This window comes from Podarcis raffonei, chromosome 7 (genome assembly GCF_027172205.1).
Source record: "Podarcis raffonei isolate rPodRaf1 chromosome 7, rPodRaf1.pri, whole genome shotgun sequence".
Classification (NCBI taxonomy): domain Eukaryota; kingdom Metazoa; phylum Chordata; class Lepidosauria; order Squamata; family Lacertidae; genus Podarcis; species Podarcis raffonei.
Window position 1 is genome coordinate 1,028,264 of NC_070608.1, and position 19,199 is coordinate 1,047,462.

General features: G+C 44.6%; 1 protein-coding gene across 2 annotated transcripts; it reads left to right on the plus strand.

Moving 5' to 3' along the window:
* The first annotated feature begins 346 nt into the window (after positions 1–346).
* TMEM249 (transmembrane protein 249) lies at positions 347–17,590 on the plus strand. 2 transcript variants are annotated; one of them, XM_053395061.1, is made up of 6 exons: positions 347–540; positions 1,021–1,203; positions 2,616–2,713; positions 5,399–5,591; positions 15,038–15,123; positions 17,373–17,590. In XM_053395061.1, exons 2-6 carry the CDS (start codon positions 1,077–1,079, stop codon positions 17,529–17,531), a joined length of 663 nt encoding a protein of 220 aa, XP_053251036.1. In that variant the 5' UTR covers positions 347–540; positions 1,021–1,076; the 3' UTR covers positions 17,532–17,590. The 2 variants fall into 2 exon arrangements, with proteins under 2 accessions (XP_053251036.1, XP_053251035.1); XM_053395060.1 differs by having other exon boundaries at positions 1,024–1,203.
* The last annotated feature ends 1,609 nt before the right edge of the window (positions 17,591–19,199 follow it).

Sequence of the window (19,199 nt, forward strand, 5' to 3'; positions counted from 1 at the left end):
GCAATTAAGAATACATCATTCCACAATAGTCAATGGATGTCTGTTTTTATCTTCTTAACATGGCTTTTATTGTACTGGTTTATGTTTTACTGCTTTAAAGCGCTTTGATACATATTTTTATGTAAATAAATGAATGACATTCCACTTTAACTCTAGCAAGCTTCCCATTCAGGTTGGTGGGAGGTGGTCTTATGTTCAGCTCTTGGGGAGGAGAAAGTGAAGAGGGAGGCAAGGGGTGTGTGTGTGGCACTCCTTGAATTAAGCACTTTCCTCCGTGATTCTGCAGAGGGCAGCAGCTGTGGTCTTGTCTGCGGAGTAAGCCCGGTTTCCATGGGGATGAGGGATTCTGTTGGCCGCCGTTGCTACGGAAGCTGTCCCGTGACTGTCCCACACCTGCTGCAGGACCAGGTGGGAACAGGTGCACAGAAATAATTTGGGCACTGGTTGGTCTTGGTTCTTGGTCCTGGCTTTTTCTTAGCAACGCCTTCTCTGAAAGACAGAGGCAGTCTTTATAAGGAAAGGAAGTCAGATTCTTAAGGGGTAAGTAAGAATCTGCAAAGGGGACGCGGGTGGCGCTGTGGGTTGAACCGCAGAGCCTAGGACTTGCCGATCAGAAGGTCGGCGGTTCGAATCCCCGCAACGGGGTGAGCTCCCGTTGCTCGGTCCCAGCTCCTGCCAACCTGGCAGTTCGAAAGCACATCAGTGCAAGTAGATAAATAGGTACCGCTCTGGCGGGAAGGTAAACAGTGTTTCCATGTGCTGCTCTGGTTCGCCAGAAGTGGCTTAGTCATGCTGGCCACATGACCCGGAAGCTGTCTGCGGACAAACGCCGGCTCCCTCGGCCAATAAAGCGAGATGAGCGCCGCAACCCCAGAGTTGGCCACGACTGGACCTAATGGTCAGGGGTCCCTTTACCTTCACCTTAAGAATCTGCAAATGCTTACCATTCAAAAAGGGCTGATAGGAGTTGCAGCCACAGTCTGTCCGGCCCGTGACGAGTGTCCTCCCTCTTCTCCCCAGCAGTTCTTTTCCAGGAAGGAGAAAGTGCAGAGACGCTCCCTTAAAGACCCAGCAGGATGGCCAAGGCTATACTCAAGGGCCCCCTGGTCCTCTGGCATTGCAGCTTTGCCAGCAGAGAGAAAAACCTCCCTGAGCTGCTCAAGGAGAACAAGTATTTCCCTTTCCAAGTGCAGCAGCCCAAAGGTGAGGAGCGAAGCCTTAGGAAGGCTTCTTGGGTCTTCTTGATTGTGCTGAGGACGGTTGGAGGACTGGCTGAGACGGGCCACCGTTCTACTTGAAGTCTGCTGTAGCAACCATTGCACACATCGTAGGGAACCGTCAAACGGTATCTCCCCCCACCCCAGCCTCCCCAGTGTTGGAAACTGCAGTCAAACGTAACTGTGCATGCGGGCTAGTTCATGCATGAAGGAGTTAAGACAACAGAGCCATGTTCCTAGACTGAGCTAGGTCATGCCTCCCCTGTGAGGGAGGAAGTGAAAGTGCTTCTCTTCCTTTCTCACACTCTCTTCCAGCCATCAAAACAAAATAGAAAAATTCCTTCCAGTAGCACCTTAGAGACCAACTAAGTTTGGTATTGGTATGAGCTTTCATGTGCATGCACACTTCTTCAGATTCGTGCATGCACACGAAAGCTCATACCAATACCAAACTTAGTTGGTCTCTTAAGGTGCTACTGGAAGGAATTTTTTATTTCGACTATGGCAGACCAACATGGCTACTACTTCTTCCAGCCATGTGACCAACCAGTATGGACATGTCTGAACTTGCAGCAAGTTCAGATTGCATGTTTGAAACTATATTGTGCATTTTGCACCCAAGAGTAATCTGCCTGTGTTATCCTTGCTGCTGCATGGATCAGTGCATGAATCAGACCTTTGGATTTAGTAAGGAAAGCCTTTAAACGTACTTAACAGTGTGTGTCATTGCTACAGGGGTAGAGGGAGGGGACATGTGTTTTAAGGCAGACTAAACGGGATACAGAGAAGGGTCTAATAACCCATATTCCACACTATGCTGCTGGTTAACTTAAAAGTGTTTTTAACCCTGCTGGGGGCTGTCTCCCCCTTGGGAGTGTGCAAAGCCCCACATTTTGAATCCTAGCACCCAGCCGATTCTTTTGTTAATTTACCCACGCATGGGTCAGATCTATTTTCATCCCACAAACCCAGCCCTATTCCTGTCTCTGACACGGGAGAAGACAGGAGAGGGAGCTATTCTCATACAATATGCATGTCTGGGGTTGGGCAGGGAAGCTGAGCGGCTTAAACTCCCGTGTTTCAGAATATCTTCATGATAGCAAGGGGGAGTCTGTGTCTTAGCTTGCTCACCCAATTAAAAAGGTGTCTAAACAGTTCTCCACTGTTGCATGTTTTGTGTCATTGAAATATGAAACACAATTTCAGTTACATGCACATCAGGAGCTCTAATTTTTGTGTTTTCAGTGCTGGGTTCTGTGGCCTGGGCTGAGGGAGGTAGGTTGGGGACTTGGGAAGAAGGGTCAGCCCTAACCATTTCAGCCTGGGCTGTGGTGGCCTGTAGCTCAGCTCTGCGGGGCTTAGTCCTGAATCTTGCCCTTTCTGCCTCCCCCCCTACAGTATTTGTGATTGAATATTACAAGGACATGATCTGGAAAGGACTGGTGATTTTCCTGCTTTCTTTGGGGCTCAGCATACTTCACTTCAAAGCACCACGGGTAGGCACATGATTCTTGCCACTATTGAGAACCAGGTACCAACGAGATGTATTTGTCTTGCCACAATTCCCCCGCTGTGGGAACACAGATTTCCCCTGAAAGTATTGAGCTAGTCACTTGGCCCACACCCCAAAGGGTCTGTGCGACTGCGCTAACTCACATTCCTCCCTCGCTGCTCTCTTGACTTTGCCTTCTTTCTGTTGTCTCTCCTGACACCGCTTTGCAGTTGGGCACCAACAAACTACAGGTACATTGGTATCTTGGGTTACAGACGCTTCAGGTTACGCATTTTCAGGTTAAGGATGCGCTGAAACTCGGAAGTACTGGGATGGGTTACTTCCAGGTTTCGGTGCTCGCGCATGCGCAGAAGAGCTAAATCGTGCTTTGCACACGCACAGGGGTGCGAACGCTGCGGGTTGTGAACGTGCCTCCCACATGGATCGTTCACAACCTGAGGTTCCACTGTACATTCATGGAATTGAATAGCAATATAAAAGGGAGTTGTCCTGTAAGGCAGAACATCATTGCTCCCATTTTGCGTCTAGGAAACTGATGCAATCAAGTACACAGCCTCAACTGTGCTTCTTCTGTGAAGTTGAGGGTCTGCACATGTGTTTGTGCAAATTGGTATTAGGAAGAGCTTGCTGGATGAGGCTAATGGACCATCTAGTCAGGATGTTCTCCCTTCAATGAGGCCAAACTTAGATTCACAAAATGTTTAGGGGTATGCATACCCCTGTGTACCCCCAGAAAAAAGCACTGGCTAGGTAGGAGCCATCAAGAACCCCTCTTCTCCATTGAAAGCCACCCCAGTTTGTGGCCATCCCTTCCTCCACAGTTTAACTCTGCCACTGCATGAAGGACTTCTTTTTATTCGCCCTGAATCTTCAGACATTCAGCTTCATCGTATGTCCACAAATTCTAGTGTTTCTGTATCAACTATATCCACGTCCTGCTTAATTTTAAACACCTCAGTCATCATGACCCCTCTGGCTCGCCTGACCTGTAAGCTCACGATAACAGACAGTGCAAAACACCGGGACACTGGCTTGAAATTTTCAACTTTCAAATTCCAAAAATTAGATATTTTGGTAAAATTTAAATATTTAGATTTTGCTTGGTAAGTAAACGGTGTGTAAAATTGCATAGAAATAATAAAAAATGGTTGCCAAGCGCTTGCATTTTATTTATTTATTTATAGCATTACATGACATTTTCAGGAGGTAAAAATAACATTCATTGGTTTTCGGAAAGCAGTTGATGTGCTTTTTCATCAGACGTAGACTTACCGAGCTAAATGTTGTCCAGTCACAAAAAGGAATAGCAGATTTCAATTCCTAACACCCTAGAACATATTTTAAAGACCTGCCACTGAATAAATTTTGGAAAAATTAGATTTTACCCCCTAAAATGACCCTCCCTACCCCCCTCTATGCTTGCTGGCTTTTCACCTGCATTTTTTGTGACTTTCTTGAGAGCTTGGGGTTTTTGTTGGACAGAGTGGGGTGCCCTGGCCTCCTCACCCCGCTGCTGAACTCTCACGCCTGCCGAACTTGCCATGAAGCTTTTTCCGCTGGGACCTCCCCTGCCCCCCCGGGAGCAGGCTCCTTTGCTAGCTGGCCCCACAGTTACCATATTTTTTGCTCTATAAGATTCACTTTTCCCCTCCTAAAAAGTAAGGGGAAATGTCTGTGCGTCTTATGGAGCGAATGCAGGCTGCGCAGCTATCCCAGAAGCCAGAACAGCAAGAGGGATTGCTGCTTTCACTGCGCAGCGATCCCTCTTGCTGTTCTGGCTTCTGAGATTCAGAATATATTTTTCTTGTTTTCCTCTTCCAAAAACTAGGTGCGTCTTGTGGTCTGGTGCGTCTTATAGAGCGAAAAATACGTATATGCCTAGCAGTGAGTGGAGCCGGTTGTCTCGGGGGTTCAGTTATGGTCATCAAAGCTGCAGAGACGTTGGCCTGAGTGTCAGCGGTAGAAAAACAGGCCACACCCAACCAAATGCCACTTGGAGCCCATTTTGAGGCCAGTGTGAGGTCCATGATGGCAGCCAATAGGTTCCACGTTATGTCTGAAAAATGCCTTCCAACAGAGCGGTTCCTTGTAGCAGTAAAGGCCCTCTGCAACCCTACAGAGAAAGGGAGGGTTGCAAAGAGCGTGCAAAGCTTTTTCACAGATAAGGTTGCTCCCGTCCACTACTTGTGTTGCGTTCCATCAGGAGACGTCCCTGCTCAGTCCTTCTGAGCTGACTTATCTCAGATCTCCCACATCTGGACAAGGGAATTGGCCAAGCTGGGGAGGAGATTCTCCAGGTTGTTGTTTTTTTGGTGGGGATGAAGAAAACAGATTGGTTGGACCAATATACCCCAAGCTGGTGTCCTCCAGATGTTTTGTACTGCAATCCTCACCAGTCCCATTTGGCTCAGGCCTGACTGGAGTTGTGGTTGAAAACATCTGGATGGCACCAGGCTGGGGAACGCTGGTCCAGGTGAACACCTGGCTCCGAGGAGCAGCTGTAGGGCAGAGATTTTGCCTTCGATTCCCCTGTTTTTGAGATTCCTGGAGGCAACGGGTTGACCCTGATGAGGAGCAGGGTTCTCCAGCTGATGGACCTCTTCCTAAGCTTCATTTTCCCCCTGGCACCCCTAACCTTCTCTGCCTGGACCCTTTGCTCTCCTTTCAGGGCACTCAAGACTTCACAGTTTTCTTCGTCTTTGGCATGTTGACCGGACTCTGGCTGTCCATCAGCAACATCCACAAGCGCCGGCTGATCATCAACCACATCAAGGAGGTCTACCAGTTCTACATCAAAGGCATCCTCTGGCAGGAGGGACCGCTGCATCAGATCTACGTGCGGCTCATAGCCCAGCCCGATGGTACCACCAGCATGGCGGGGGGGGGGGCATGTAGAAGGCACCCTTGTCGCCTCCTCTGCTAAACTCCTCCTCCTCCTCTCCCGTTACATCCAGGCCTTCCCTCTTGAAATATACTCAGAGTCAAGAGTGGATTTCATGCTCTTTATTCAGCTCATAGTGGTGAGGAGGAATGGAAGTTCCCCCAGAATGTCTGCTTTATATACCTTATTTACACAATGGGCCCCACAAGATTGGCTAATTCCAGGATTCACCTGTAGGCCAATCAGGTTGCGGATTCACTTCCACCTGGAGCTGGATTGGGTGGCTCCTGTGGACCAATCAGACTGCTGCGTTCTGAATCCTATTGTTCTAGGACCAATCAGACTGCTGCATTTTGTATCCTATACAACTCAGTACATAACACCTCTCCTCAAATCTCTCCCCCCTGCTAAGCTACTTGCTGAGTCCCACTCAGTCTTATCCTATTTTTGCATTTTAACTAATAATATTTAATAACCATCTGATGGTAATAAAACCTCCAGGGATGCCCAAACTTTTTTCAAAGAGGGCCAGATTTAACGAAGTGAACATGCGTGAGGGCTGACCAAAGCTGGTGAGCTTTTTTTAGGATTGAAGTTGGTGAACTTTTTTTTACAGTTTTACCCTGCGAGCAGCCTACACATGATTAAAATTGCACGTTGACGTTATCAGTAAAACATTGCTAATAACAAATATTTAAAAGCATTCAAAATACAATGAAAATTCAACCATAGGTTAAAAAGACACGATTCAGCTTCTACAAGTCCAGTTAGGCTTGCTTCCAGAAAATCAGGGACCCCAAAGATTACAGCGGGGGCACCTAGCTAGTGTCAAGAGGCAGGGAGTTCCCCAAGTGAAGGTGCTGCCACACTAAAAGACTTCTTACAAGTGCGGAATGAGGGCAATGTGGCACTTGAAACAGCTCCACAAACTGAAGCGGGTGACACACAGGTTAACTGGTCTCAATCTGCTATGGGGTTTATATACAGTGGTACCTCGGTTCTCAAACTTTATGCATTCCAGAAGTCTGTTCCAAAACCAAAGCGTTCCAAAACCAAGGTGCACTTTCCCATAGAAAGTAATGCAAAATGAATTAATCTGTTCCAGACTTTTATAAACAACCCCTAAAACAGCAATTTAACATGAATTTTTCTCTCTAATGAGGCCATTGATCCATAAAATGAAAGCAATAATTAATGTACCATACTATAAAATAAATAAGGCAGTATTGTAGATGATAAAAGTTAAAATTATTTTTTTTTTCTTACCTGCACTAATTATAGTCATTGTTTGGACGGGGGCTTTTATCCATTTCCGCAGTCACACAATCGATCAATCAGTAGCTGAACTGGGTTCCACACAGTCACAAAAACAAATTAACCGAAAAAGCCTCAAAAACAAAGATGCAAAATCAATAGCAAAAGTGTCAAACTTAATCCGTTCCGGAAGTCCATTTGACTTCCAAAATGTTCAAAAACCAAGGCGCGGCTTGGTGCAGGCGCCCTGGAAACAATAACCGACAGCCGCATCGGATGTTTGGCTTCCGAAAAACGTTAGAAAACCGGAACACTTACTTTTGGGTTTTCAGCGTTTGAGAACCAAGGCATTTGAGAACCAAGGTACCACTGTATTAGGAACACCTAGGACTTGAGGCGGTAGCAAACAGGCCGCAGAATGAGGGACTAGATGGGCCATGGGCCTGATCCAGCTGGCTATTTCTTTGTTCTTATGAAAGATTCACTTAAGCCTTTGCAGTGCTGTTTTTGACTGCAACCCCCATCAGCCCCTGAAGGAGGAGGCATGCGCTCTGGGCTGCTCCTGGACCCAGGCTCATTGCTGCATGGCTAGACAAGGCCCTAAACCAATCTGCCCCCTCTTTACAACAGCGCAAGATCCCCATATTACTCTATGTGGACGACACGGTGATACTGTATTTAACCAAGCAGGGCTTAAACGACATGCTCAGAGGACTCATGACATATTGTGATACCAACTCCCTCAAAATCAATTTCGCCAAAACCAAAATTCTTACTTTTGGCACGAAAACTCGGAAGCCATTCTGGAATTTTGAGGGCCACTCTATTGAATATTGTTCAGCATTCAAGTATTTGGGCATCACTTTTCAGCATGGGCTTAGTTGGTCAGCTCACCTAAATATGACCATCCTGGCTGCCCGTAGAACCATCAAAGCCTTGGAGAAATTCTTCTATGCAAAAGGTGGCCAGTTGGTTCCTCCAATCAGAAAAGCATTTATCAGCAAAGTCCTCCCGATGTTACTGTATGGGGTTGAAATCTGGGGGTGGAATTTAAAAACACTACAACGGCTCGAGATTCTACAAAACTCTTTTGCACGAAAGTTACTGGGCCTCCCCAGGGGCTCGGTTGCTGCACAGTTAAGAACAGAACTGGGCCTCCCCTCTATTGTTGCGAGAGCCCACATTAGAATAATTAGTTTTTATTGTAAATTAATCAAAGCCCCAGGCTCCCTACTAGCCAGGCAAGCCTTTTTAACTTGTGCTTATAACAACAAATGGTCCAAGGCCATGGAGATTATCTTTTTTTTTTTTTTTAAATATTTTTATTAAACAATTTTTATAACCACACAAACAATCAATACATAACAACGACAAATACATAAACAAACAATAACAAAAACAAAACAGAAAAAAAGACAAGTACCATTTCATATCCTAATTTCTTAAACCTTTCTTCCTCGACTTCCTCATGCCTCCCTTTTCTGTATTCCAAATTCTAATCAATTACTCAGCAAATCTTCCCTTATTTTACTTCAAATTTAAACTAATCTTCCTTATTCTCCTTGTCTTAACCATTGCTAATAGTAACCATTTACTTTCCAGTCCAACATCATTCTAACTTTCATTAATTTTGTAGTATTTCTTTAAATAGTCCTTAAATTTTTTCCATTCTTCTTCCGCTGCTTCTCTTCCCTGATTTCGGATTCTGCTCGTCATTTCTGCCAAGCCCATGTAGTCCATCACCTTCATCTGCCATTCTTCCAATGTGGGTAGATCCTGTGTCTTCCAGTACTTTGCAATGAGTATTCTAGCTGCTGTTGTAGCATACATAAAGAAAGTTATATCCGTCTTTAACACCCCTTGGCCGACAATGCCCAAGAGAAAGGCCTCTGGTTTCTTGGGGAAAGTATATTTAAATACCTTTTTGAGTTCATTATAGATCATTTCCCAGAATGCCTTAATCTTCGGGCACGTCCACCAAAGGTGGAAAAATGTACCTTCCTTTTCTTTACATTTCCAACATTTATTATCAGGCAAATGGTAAATCTTTGCAAGCTTGACTGGGGTTATGTACCACCTATAAATCATTTTCATAATATTTTCTCTTAAGGCATTACATGCCGTGAATTTCATCCCGGTGGTCCACAACTTTTCCCAGTCAGCAAACAAAATATTATGACCAATGTCCTGAGCCCATTTAATCATAGTTGATTTAACCGTTTCATCTTGTGTATTCCATTTCAGCAGCAAATTGTACATTTTTGACAGATTCTTAGTACTGGATTCTAACAATTCAGTCTCCAATTTTGATTTTTCCACCTGGAAGCCAATTTTACTGTCCAACTTAAACACTTCATTTATTTGGTGATAGTGCAACCAATCTCTCACCTTCCCTTTTAATTTCTCAAAACTCTGCAATCTCAGTTTGCCCCCTTCCTTTTCCAGAATTTCCCAATATCTTGGCCACTTCGACTCCATATTTAACTTTTTAACTGCCTTAGCTTCCATTGGCGACAGCCACCTTGGAGTTTTGTTTTCCAGCAAATCTTTATATCTGACCCAGACATTTAATAGTGCTTTTCTGACAATATGGTTTTTAAAACTTTTATGTGCTTTAACCTTGTCATACCACAAATATGCATGCCACCCAAAAATATTGTTAAAACCTTCCAAATCCAGAATATCTGTGTTTTCAAGAAGCAGCCAATCTTTTAGCCAGCAGAAAGCTGCCGCTTCATAGTACAGTTTAAAGTCTGGCAGGGCAAACCCCCCTCTTTCCTTTGAATCCGTTAATATCTTAAATTTAATTCTGGGCTTCTTGCCCTGCCAGACAAATTTAGATATGTCTTTCTGCCACTTCTTGAAACAGTCCATTTTATCCATTATTTGTAATGCTTGGAACAAGAACAACATTCTTGGCAGTACATTCATTTTTATAACTGCAATTCGACCTAACAAGGAAAGCTTCAAGTTTGACCAAATCTCCAAATCTTTTTTCACTTCTGTCCAAGTTTTTTCATAATTGTCTTTAAATAGGTTCACATTCTTAGCTGTCATATTTATACCCAGGTATTTCACTTTTTTAACCACAGTCAACCCCGTCTCATTCTGAAACCTTTCTTTTTCAACCTGTGTTAAATTTTTCTCCAATACCTTAGTCTTTAACTTATTCAATTTAAATCCTGCCATTTGACCAAACTCTTGAATTATTTCCAAAACTCTTTTCGTACTAGCTTCTGGCTCTTGTAATGTAAGTACTAGGTCATCTGCAAATGCTCTCAATTTGTATTGTTTAGCTCCGACCTGGATCCCTTTAACCAACTGGTCCCTCCTGATCATATTAAGCAAAACCTCCAGGACCGATATAAAAAGTAGTGGGGAGATAGGACACCCCTGTCATGTCCCTTTTTCAATCTTGAACCCTTCTGTAACCACATTATTTACAATTAATTTTGCTTTCTGTTCAGAGTATATTGCACCTATACCATTTTCAAACCCTTGGCCTACCCCCATCCCCCGGAGGTTCTTCAACATGAAACTCCAAGATATATTGTCAAAGGCTTTCTCAGCGTCCACAAATATCAAAACCGCCTTGGTATTTATATTCACTTCCAGCTTCTCCAAAATGTCAATTATATTCCTTACGTTGTCCGACAAATGCCTTTTCGGGAGAAAGCCCGCTTGGTCCCCATGAATCTCCTCCATCAAAACTCTTTTCAGTCTCTTTGCTAAAATATCAGCAAAGATTTTGTAATCCACATTTAGTAGCGAGATGGGTCGGTAGTTCTTAAGTTGGGTCTTTTCAGTCTCTGTCTTTGGTATAAGTGTAATGTAGGCCTCCCTCCACGTATCGGGTGCCTTCCTCCCCTCCATGATCTCGTTACAGACTTCCTTCAAAGGTTGTATCAACCCTTCCTTCAAAACTTTGTAGTATTTGGAAGTCAGTCCATCAGGTCCAGGTGATTTGCCCAACGTCATGCTTTGAATGGCATCTTCTATTTCCTGTGCTGATATCTCCTGGTTCAAAATTGTCTTACTTTCCTGCGAAATCTTTTTCAGCCCATTTTTCTCGAGGAATTGTTGTATGTCCATTTCTTTCTGCGGCCCTTGTGTATACAGTTGTCTAAAGTAGCTCTGAAAACAGTTCCTAATTTCCACTGGGTTACATATGTTCTTTCCTTCCGCTTCTAAGTTTGTTACCGTGTTGAGTTTTTGTCTCTTCTTTATTTGCCAAGCCAATAACTTGCCACATTTATCTGCAGATTCAAAAGTCTTTTGTCTCATTTGTTTAATTTTCCATTCTATTTCTTGATTCATCAGTTCCATATATTGTGTTTGATACAATTTAATTTCTCTTAAAATCTCTTGCGATTTTGGCTTCAATCTTAGTTTCCTTTCCCCTTCTTTTATCTTTTCCAAGATTTTCTCTTTCCTCTCATTTTGCTTTCTTTTCTTTAATGAATTTTGTTGTATCAAAAACCCTCTCATCACGGCTTTACTTGCGTCCCATACTATTCTTTTTTCTACTTTAGTCCTTAAGTTGATTTCAAAATAATCTTTCAAAGTTTTTTGGGCCTTCTTGCAAATCTCCTCGTCTCTAAATAAGGTGTCATTCATTCTCCATCTGAAGGAGCCAGTTGTTGTTTGCTTCATCACCATCTTTACTGCGTTATGGTCGGAGAAGGTTTTTGGGCAGATTTCCACTTTCTTTATGTTCGACGCCATACTGCTAGTCACCCAAATTTGGTCAATCCGTGTCCATGTCATTTTGGCTTCAGAAAAGAAGGTTCCCTCTCTTTCTAATGGGTGTTTTGTTCTCCAGATGTCAATCAAATCCATATTGTCAGTCATTTCAAAAAAAGTTTTTGGTAGTCTTCCGTCTTTTGTGATTACCTGTCTTTGTGCTTTGTCCATATTTGTTGAAACTACTCCATTCATGTCACCCATCATGATTAAATTATAATCCATATAGTCCATCAAAATCTCATGCAACTTCTTAAAGAATTCTGCTTTCCCTTCATTTGGTGCATATATTCCCACTATCAAAAGTTTTTCTCCTTGAAATTGAATTTCAATTGCCAAATATCTTCCTTGGTCATCTTTAAAGATTTGTTTCGGTTGCAAATTTTCCTTTGCATAGATCACCACTCCTCTCTTTTTTACTCTGTCTGAAGATATAAATTCTTGTCCCAATCTCTTATTTATTAATAATTTTCTATGTGCTCTTGTCACATGAGTCTCTTGTAAACAAATCAAGTCCAATTGGTCTTTCTTTAAAGCATGAAATATATTTTTTCTTTTTCTGGGATTATTCAAACCGTTACAATTCCAGGTTAGAAGTTGCAAGGCCATGATGGGGTTATTTACTTCCTCCTACAGCTCCCAGTTGTTGTTCGTCTTTTGTCGGTGGTTCCGTGTCCGTATCTAGTGGTCCCTTGCTTGAAGGATGTCCTTGTCCTGGAAACGTCTCTTTCTGTAGGTCTTCTTCGTGTTCTCCCAAGAACTTGTCTTTATCACTCACTGTCTTTATTCTTCTTTTCTTCCCCTTGTATTTAAAAGACAAGCCTTGGGGAAACTCCCACCTGAATGGTATGTAGTTCCTTTTCAGCAGTGTCACCAAGTCCTTGTAATGGCCTCTTGCATCCAAAATACTTTTGGGAATGTCTTTAAAAATCTCAATGTGGAAATCTTCAATTCGAAGGGTTGTTTGATAGTGCAGGTTCAGTATTTTGTCTCTCTCCTCCTTTGATCTTAAAGTTATCAAGCAATCTCTGGGTCTGTTCTTCCTCTGCCTTATTCCCAGTCTAAATGCACTCTCTATCTTAAATTCTTCCTTATTCAGCTCCTGCTTCCAAAAGTCAGAAAATTCTTTTGTCAAATAATCCACCAAGTTGTCTCCTTCCTTTTCCGGCACAAGTCTGATCCTTAGATTTTTCTCCTTGCGTTGCATATCCTGCATAGAGAGTGCCAGCTCATACTCATCTAATTTCCTGTACACCGGTGGAAATTTTTCCTCAGCAGCAGTTGCAATTTCCTTAGCTTCCTCAGCTATCTTTCGTGTTGTGGATGAATCTTCCAGTAATTTCCCAATTGCTTCTGCATTAGAGTTCACTTTGTTCCCAAGGTCAGTTATACTTTTGGTATTTAAATCAATTTTCCCAGAGATTTCTTCAATTTTCTTATTTGTTTCAGCGCCTTGCTTCTTTAGTTCCTCCAAAGAGTCATTTATTTTCCCCAATGTAAGGCCATGGAGATTATCACGGCATGCTACTCCCTCCCAGATCTTGACATGCTGTCATCTTGGGACCATCATAATATCCGGGCCTGGATTCTTACAAGAGACGAGGCCATGGACCGGGCACAGTCCACCACAGCTCGCCTCTCCAAGTGGCTCCCTAAAGTGAAAGTGGTAAGATCACTTGCCAACTACTTGATAGACCTGACGGAGCCCAATTTGAGAAGAGCGTTTACCATGGCCCGTTTCCATTCTATACCCACGGCCTTCTTGCAGGGGATTTACTTTAAGACCCCCATTACTCAGCGTCTATGTCCATGCACAATGAATGAAGTAGAGGACTTCATACACTTCTTTTTCTACTGCCCTATTTATGAGCTAATAAGAACTAAGCTCCTCCTCTTGATCCCGCCCACCATCACATCTAAGGAAGACTGTTTGAAATTCCTTCTTGTGGACGCAAATCCCCAAATTTCACGTGGGGTGGCAATCTTTATAGTGCAGGCTTTGAAACTTAGGGCTACATTGACTGGGTAGTGTGTCCCAGACCTGGACCTGTTTTAATTCTTTGTATTACCTTTTTAACCTAATGTGCCGAGCCTATTTTGGGGCCATTATATGTTTTATATACATCTGCATTTTAGATTCCCGGTGCTGGCAACTAAATTTTTATATTATTGTTTTAGGGTAATTTAAATGTCACAATGCCAGTAATATCGTTTGAATTCTGTTTTATCAGGTTGCTTCTCTCTAGCATTTTTGTCTCATCTTGCTATGGCTGTATGCTAATGCAATAAAGGTTTGATGATGATGGCTAGACAACGTGCCTTTTACCAGCTGCACCTGGTATGACAGCTACGGCCGCTCCTGTGTGCAGCCAAAGATAACTAGCATGCTTAGGACTAGTTAATGCATGAAGGGGTTAAGACCACAGAGTGCTATTCCTAGACTTCACCTCACGTGGAGGAGGAAGTGAAGTTCTCATTCCACCATGTGAAACTGACCAGGCAACATGTCTGGGCTTGACTGCTTCAAGCCCTGACCGCGTGCTCAGAAATAATTTCCTGTATTTTGTAAGCCCAAGGCTTATCATAGAATCATAGAATTGGAAGGGACCCTGAGGGTCATCCAATCCAACCCGCTCCAATGCAGGGATCTCAGCTAAAGCATCCATGACAGATGGCCATTCAGCCTCTGCTTTAAAACCTTCAAGGTATGAGAATTCACAACCTGTCAAACAGCTCTTACTGCCAGAAAATTCTTCCTGATGTTTGAAGAAGAGCCTCTGTTCTTCTTGCTGCTGCATGGAATAACACATGAACCTGACCTTTAGAATTTGTAAGTAAAGCATTTAAACCAGGGGTCAGCAAACTTTTCCAGCAGGGGGCTGGTCCACTGTTCCTCAGACCTTGTGGGAGGCCGGATTATATTTTTTGGGGGAAATGAACGAATTCCTATGCCCCACAAATAACCCAGAGATGCATTTTAAATAAAAGGACACATTCTACTCATGTAAAAACACGCTGATTCCCGGACTGTCCATGGGCTGGATTGAGAAGGTGATTGGGCCGCATCCGGTCCTCGGGCCTTAGTTTGCCTACCCATAATTTAAACCTACTAACGGTGTGGTCTGTTTATTGAGAGAGGGGTAGAGAGGGGTAGTCCTGTAAACAGGATATTTAAAATGTCAAACAGCCTCTATTCCTCGTGCTTCACTGCGCTGCATGATACTGTGATTTTAATACTCTGCTGGGGTCTCTTTCTAAAGTGTGTATAGCCCCATACTTTGGATCTAGGGATCTAGTCAATTCTTTTATTAATTACCCCACACAGGTGATCTACATCTATCTATTTTGCACTCCATATACTGGACCAGGAGAGCTCGGACACAGCAATGGCAGCCTCCATAGTAACACTCTGTTTCCTCCTCATTCCAGCCTACGGAAAACGCTACTACAGCCTCATTATCAATGGATACCGCTTGGAGGTGCTCACTCTGGCTGCACTGACGGACCAGTTTGAGGTATGGGGTGGACCCTTACTGGGCCAGTTATGGGGCTCTGTGTCTTGACCAGATGCCTGGCAGATGGAGGACCAAAGGTCCAGCTTCACACAGGATATCTGATGCATTTATTGGCTTGATATACATGTAGATACTCTGCTTCCTCTCCTTATGGTTGGAGCACCTTCCAAAACAATCCGAATGGTAACTGCAGTAAAGACGTTGGCCCTGCAGATTCCTAAACCTTAATGGTTCTCCATTTCTTGGTGTCTGCCTCTAGGAAAGTGTAAAATATAACTAGCTAAAACCAGACTCACACAGCAACAATAGTTCAAAACACAGCGAGTCCTTTCACTGGGCAAATGCCCCCAGGCGAAGTACCAGGGCAAGAGCGTTTGACATACCAAGATTTCCCAACTTCACTACAGCAGAAACCCTCAAGGCACTCCGAGTTGCTTGCCCACGATCCCAGGGATGGATCCAGCCTCTCCCATGTTCTGATCCCCCTGCAATGGGAGAAAAATCTCTACACTGGGGAAAAGCCCTACACTGGGAGAAAAATCCAACGCTTTCTCACAAAGCTACGGGGCCACAAAGTTTCTCTAGGTTGTCGTCAACACTCCACTAGTACCTGCTGCTTGACTTCCTTTTCAGTAGGATCTAAACCATCACGGGTGCTTCCGTTGAGATTCCTGCATTGCAGCGGGTTGGACTAGATGACCCTTGGGTCTCTTCCAACTCTACCATTCTGTGATCATAGAGAGAGACGTTGCACATGTGCCACCTAGTGGTTGGTTCTCGTGTGCATGTGTGCTTCGGTGTGTGCATGTTGATTTTTCTTTCCTTGTTCTTAAAGGGGGCGCTGCTCCTGTCCGTCTCCTGGGTAGCTCTTTAGGTAGTTGAAGTGTAGGCGGGTTCCCACAAGGCAAAGCACAGCGATAACAGCAAGAACCTTTGTTGAACTACATAACTGGGAACCAGGGGCAAAGCAACTGCTTATATACATTTCTGAAAGCCTGGGCCACTCCCTCTCCCACCCTGATTGGCTGTCTAAACTTCCAAGCTGCAAATCACGACCCAGAGTTCAAGGGCCAATGGCAGAGGCCCAAATCCTGAAATGCTCTGTGATTGGATATCATGTATCGGTTCAGAATACAGGAGCTCAGAACCCTTAGTCCAGACTCAAGCTCAGGCAAACACAGACCACTGACTACATAACAGTACAGTGGTACCTCCGGTTGCAGACAGGATCCGTTCTGGAGGTCCGGCTAGATCCTGAGGTTTTCGCAACCAGAGAGACTACTTCTGCGCATGTAAGCGCGGCATTAGAGTTCTTCTGCACATGCGCAGAAGTGGTCTACTGCTTCTGCGCATGTGCATGCGGCAAAAACCTGGAAATATACTTCCAGGTTTGTCGCTTATGTATCCCGAAGTTAATGTAACTGGAGTTACAACTTTATTTATAATTGCATTCCAAATATAATTAACCCTCTCAGATAAGACCTACTATTTTACTGACCCCATCCCAATCCTGTGATCTACCTGTGGAATTCTAAGCACTAATGCCCACCTGCAGCCTCTGGTCAGCCATCATAAACATCTGTGTGTGTGTGTATAGAAGGGGCAAACCACATTTCTGAAGGGCTTTGGGCTTTGTCCCATATGTTAGATTTCTGAATGAGAAAGGGTGGTGTGTTTCACATTACCCTTCCTACTGAATGACGGAATCGTAGAATCGTAGAGCCATCTACTCCAAACCCCTGCAGTGGTAATATTTTAGTTTTCTGTTACGTTGCTTTGACTGTATGCTCTATATTTGACTTTCTCCAGGTTGTTTTATTTATGTTTTATTGATTTAATATGCTGCAAACCCCTTTGAGATTTTTCTTAAAAGTATAAAGCGGTATAGAAATTCAAAAAATAAAATCAAATAAATAAATGGACTCCTATTTGACCGCTATTTTATCTGAAGTCTACTCCTACTGCTTTTGACGGAGTTGACTTCCCAGCAGCGACCTTGTCTTCATTTCCACTTTTGGATCTGACTCCCATCTGTATGTAAAAAGGGCCTTTCTGTCAAGTAACCGCAGAGGTCCAGCAAAAGGGGGGCTGAGGGTTAGGGGGCTCCCTCTGCTCCCCCCGCAGGCCTCAGGTGGCCCCTGGGGCTCACTGCCCGGCTCTCCCCACCTTTGGAAGTTGGAGGGGTGAAAACACGCTCCATCCTTCCAGGCCTGCTCAACCTGCCCCACCTTGCCTGTGTCTCCCCCCAGCTTCTCGATTCCGTGGGGCGCCGCATCGCCCGCAACCTCAACCTCAACTTCTTTGACTATGAGGATGTCTCCACGCGTCACGTCATCAGACACCTTCCGCCGGAGAGGTACGACTACGACGACGACGACATGGACTACGGGGAGAACATGAGTGTGTGAGGGGAGCGGGTAGGGGTGGGTGTGTGCTTGGCTATTAAAGGTGGGCACTCTCTTCTGGGTGATGATTGTGTCCAAAGTGTGTCCTTTGTCAGGGTCTGCCTGGTTCCTTTCTTCTCTGTCCTTCAGCAGATGTCTTCTGAGCTGCTTTGTGTCTACGACGGCCCAGGTTCAATCTTGGGGAGATCTCCATGGAATGGGAGAAGGAGGGTGGGTGACCCAAAGGAACTGGGAGGAATGGTTCCAGCATGACCAGACCCAAAAACCTCTTGGCGCTGGAGTGGTCCAAGAGGAACTCCACCCAAATTCATCCTGAAAGACTATCTGTTGCCCAGCTTCTAGTGGTTAAGAGTGGCGGACTTGTAATCTGGTGAACCGGGTTCCCTTCCCTGCTCCTCCACATGCAGCTGCTGGGTGACCTTGGGCCAGTCACACTTCTCTGAAGTCTCTCAGCCCCACTCACCTCACAGAAAAGGAGAAAAGAGATTGTTGGCCGCTCTGAGACTCCTTAAGGGGAGTGAAAGGCGGGATATCAAGTCCAAACTTCTTCTTCTTTAAGAGGAGCTTAACTCTTTCCGGTAGTTGCTGCTATCCTCGTCTTTTGAAATTGAAATACTTTATTGTCACTTGTACAACTTGTGTACAGTGAGATTGCACAAGCACCCCCCACCTCAACTCTTAGTCTTAATTCCCCTCGTTTACTGACGCACACCCACCAAACCCGAAAGTCAGTTGCCCTGTTGTTATCTTTTCATTCAGCAGCCTAACAGCCCACGGATAGAAGCTGTTTTTTACCCTGTTGGTGTGACTAATCCTGCTTCTATATCTTCTGCCTGAGGGCAGGAGATCAAGAAAGTGCCGGCCAGGGTGTGAATCATCCCTGAGAATTTTCCTCACCCTCACGTTCTTCCGCTATTTCATCCAGCAGATTCATGGGACAGCCCATAATATCTTGTGCTGTATTCACCACCCTCTGTAGGCACTTCCTATCAGATGATGTCAAACCAGTGTACCACACCGTGATGCAGTAGGAAAGGACACTTTCTATTGTGGACCGGTAGAAGGAGATCATCAAATGTTGATTGACATTGTTGTTGTTTTTTTGCAATATTCTGAGGAGATGGAGTCTCTGTTGGGCTTTCTTAACCACCTGGGTTGTATTGATTTTCCAAGTAAGGTCTTCACTGAGATAAACTCCTAGGAATTTAAAGGAAGAGACTCTCTCCACATAGCCCTCCCTGATGTACAGCGGAGCTAGTTCTCTCTTCCTCCGAAAGTCCAATACCATCTCCTTTGTCCTTTTTGGTCACCTAAAAAGGTAAAGGTAAAGGGACCCCTGACCATTAGGTCCAGTTGTGACCGACTCTGGGGTTGCGGCGCTTATGTCGCTTTATTGGCCAAGGGAGCCGGCATACAGCTTCCGGGGCATGTGGCCAGCATGACTAAGCTGCTTCTGGTGAACCAGAGCAGCGCATGGAAACGCCATTTACCTTCCCGCTGGAGCGGTACCTATTTATCTACTTGCACTGGCGTGCTTTCGGAATGCAAGGTTGGCAGGAGCAGGGACCGAGCAACGGGAGCTCACCCCATCGCGGGGATTCAAACTGCTGACCTTCTGATCGGCAAGTCCTAGGCTCTGTGGTTTAACCCACAGCGCCACCCGCGTCCCTT

Excerpts from the sequence above, each read along its gene's own strand:
- TMEM249 (XM_053395061.1), top strand. The coding sequence starts at position 1,077 with ATGGCCAAGGCTATACTCAAGGGCCCCCTGGTCCTCTGGCATTGCAGC. Across the intron at positions 2,714-5,398 it reads TTCACTTCAAAGCACCACGG|GGCACTCAAGACTTCACAGT; the intron begins GTAGGCACATGA and ends CTCTCCTTTCAG. Across the intron at positions 5,592-15,037 it reads GCTCATAGCCCAGCCCGATG|CCTACGGAAAACGCTACTAC; the intron begins GTACCACCAGCA and ends TCCTCATTCCAG.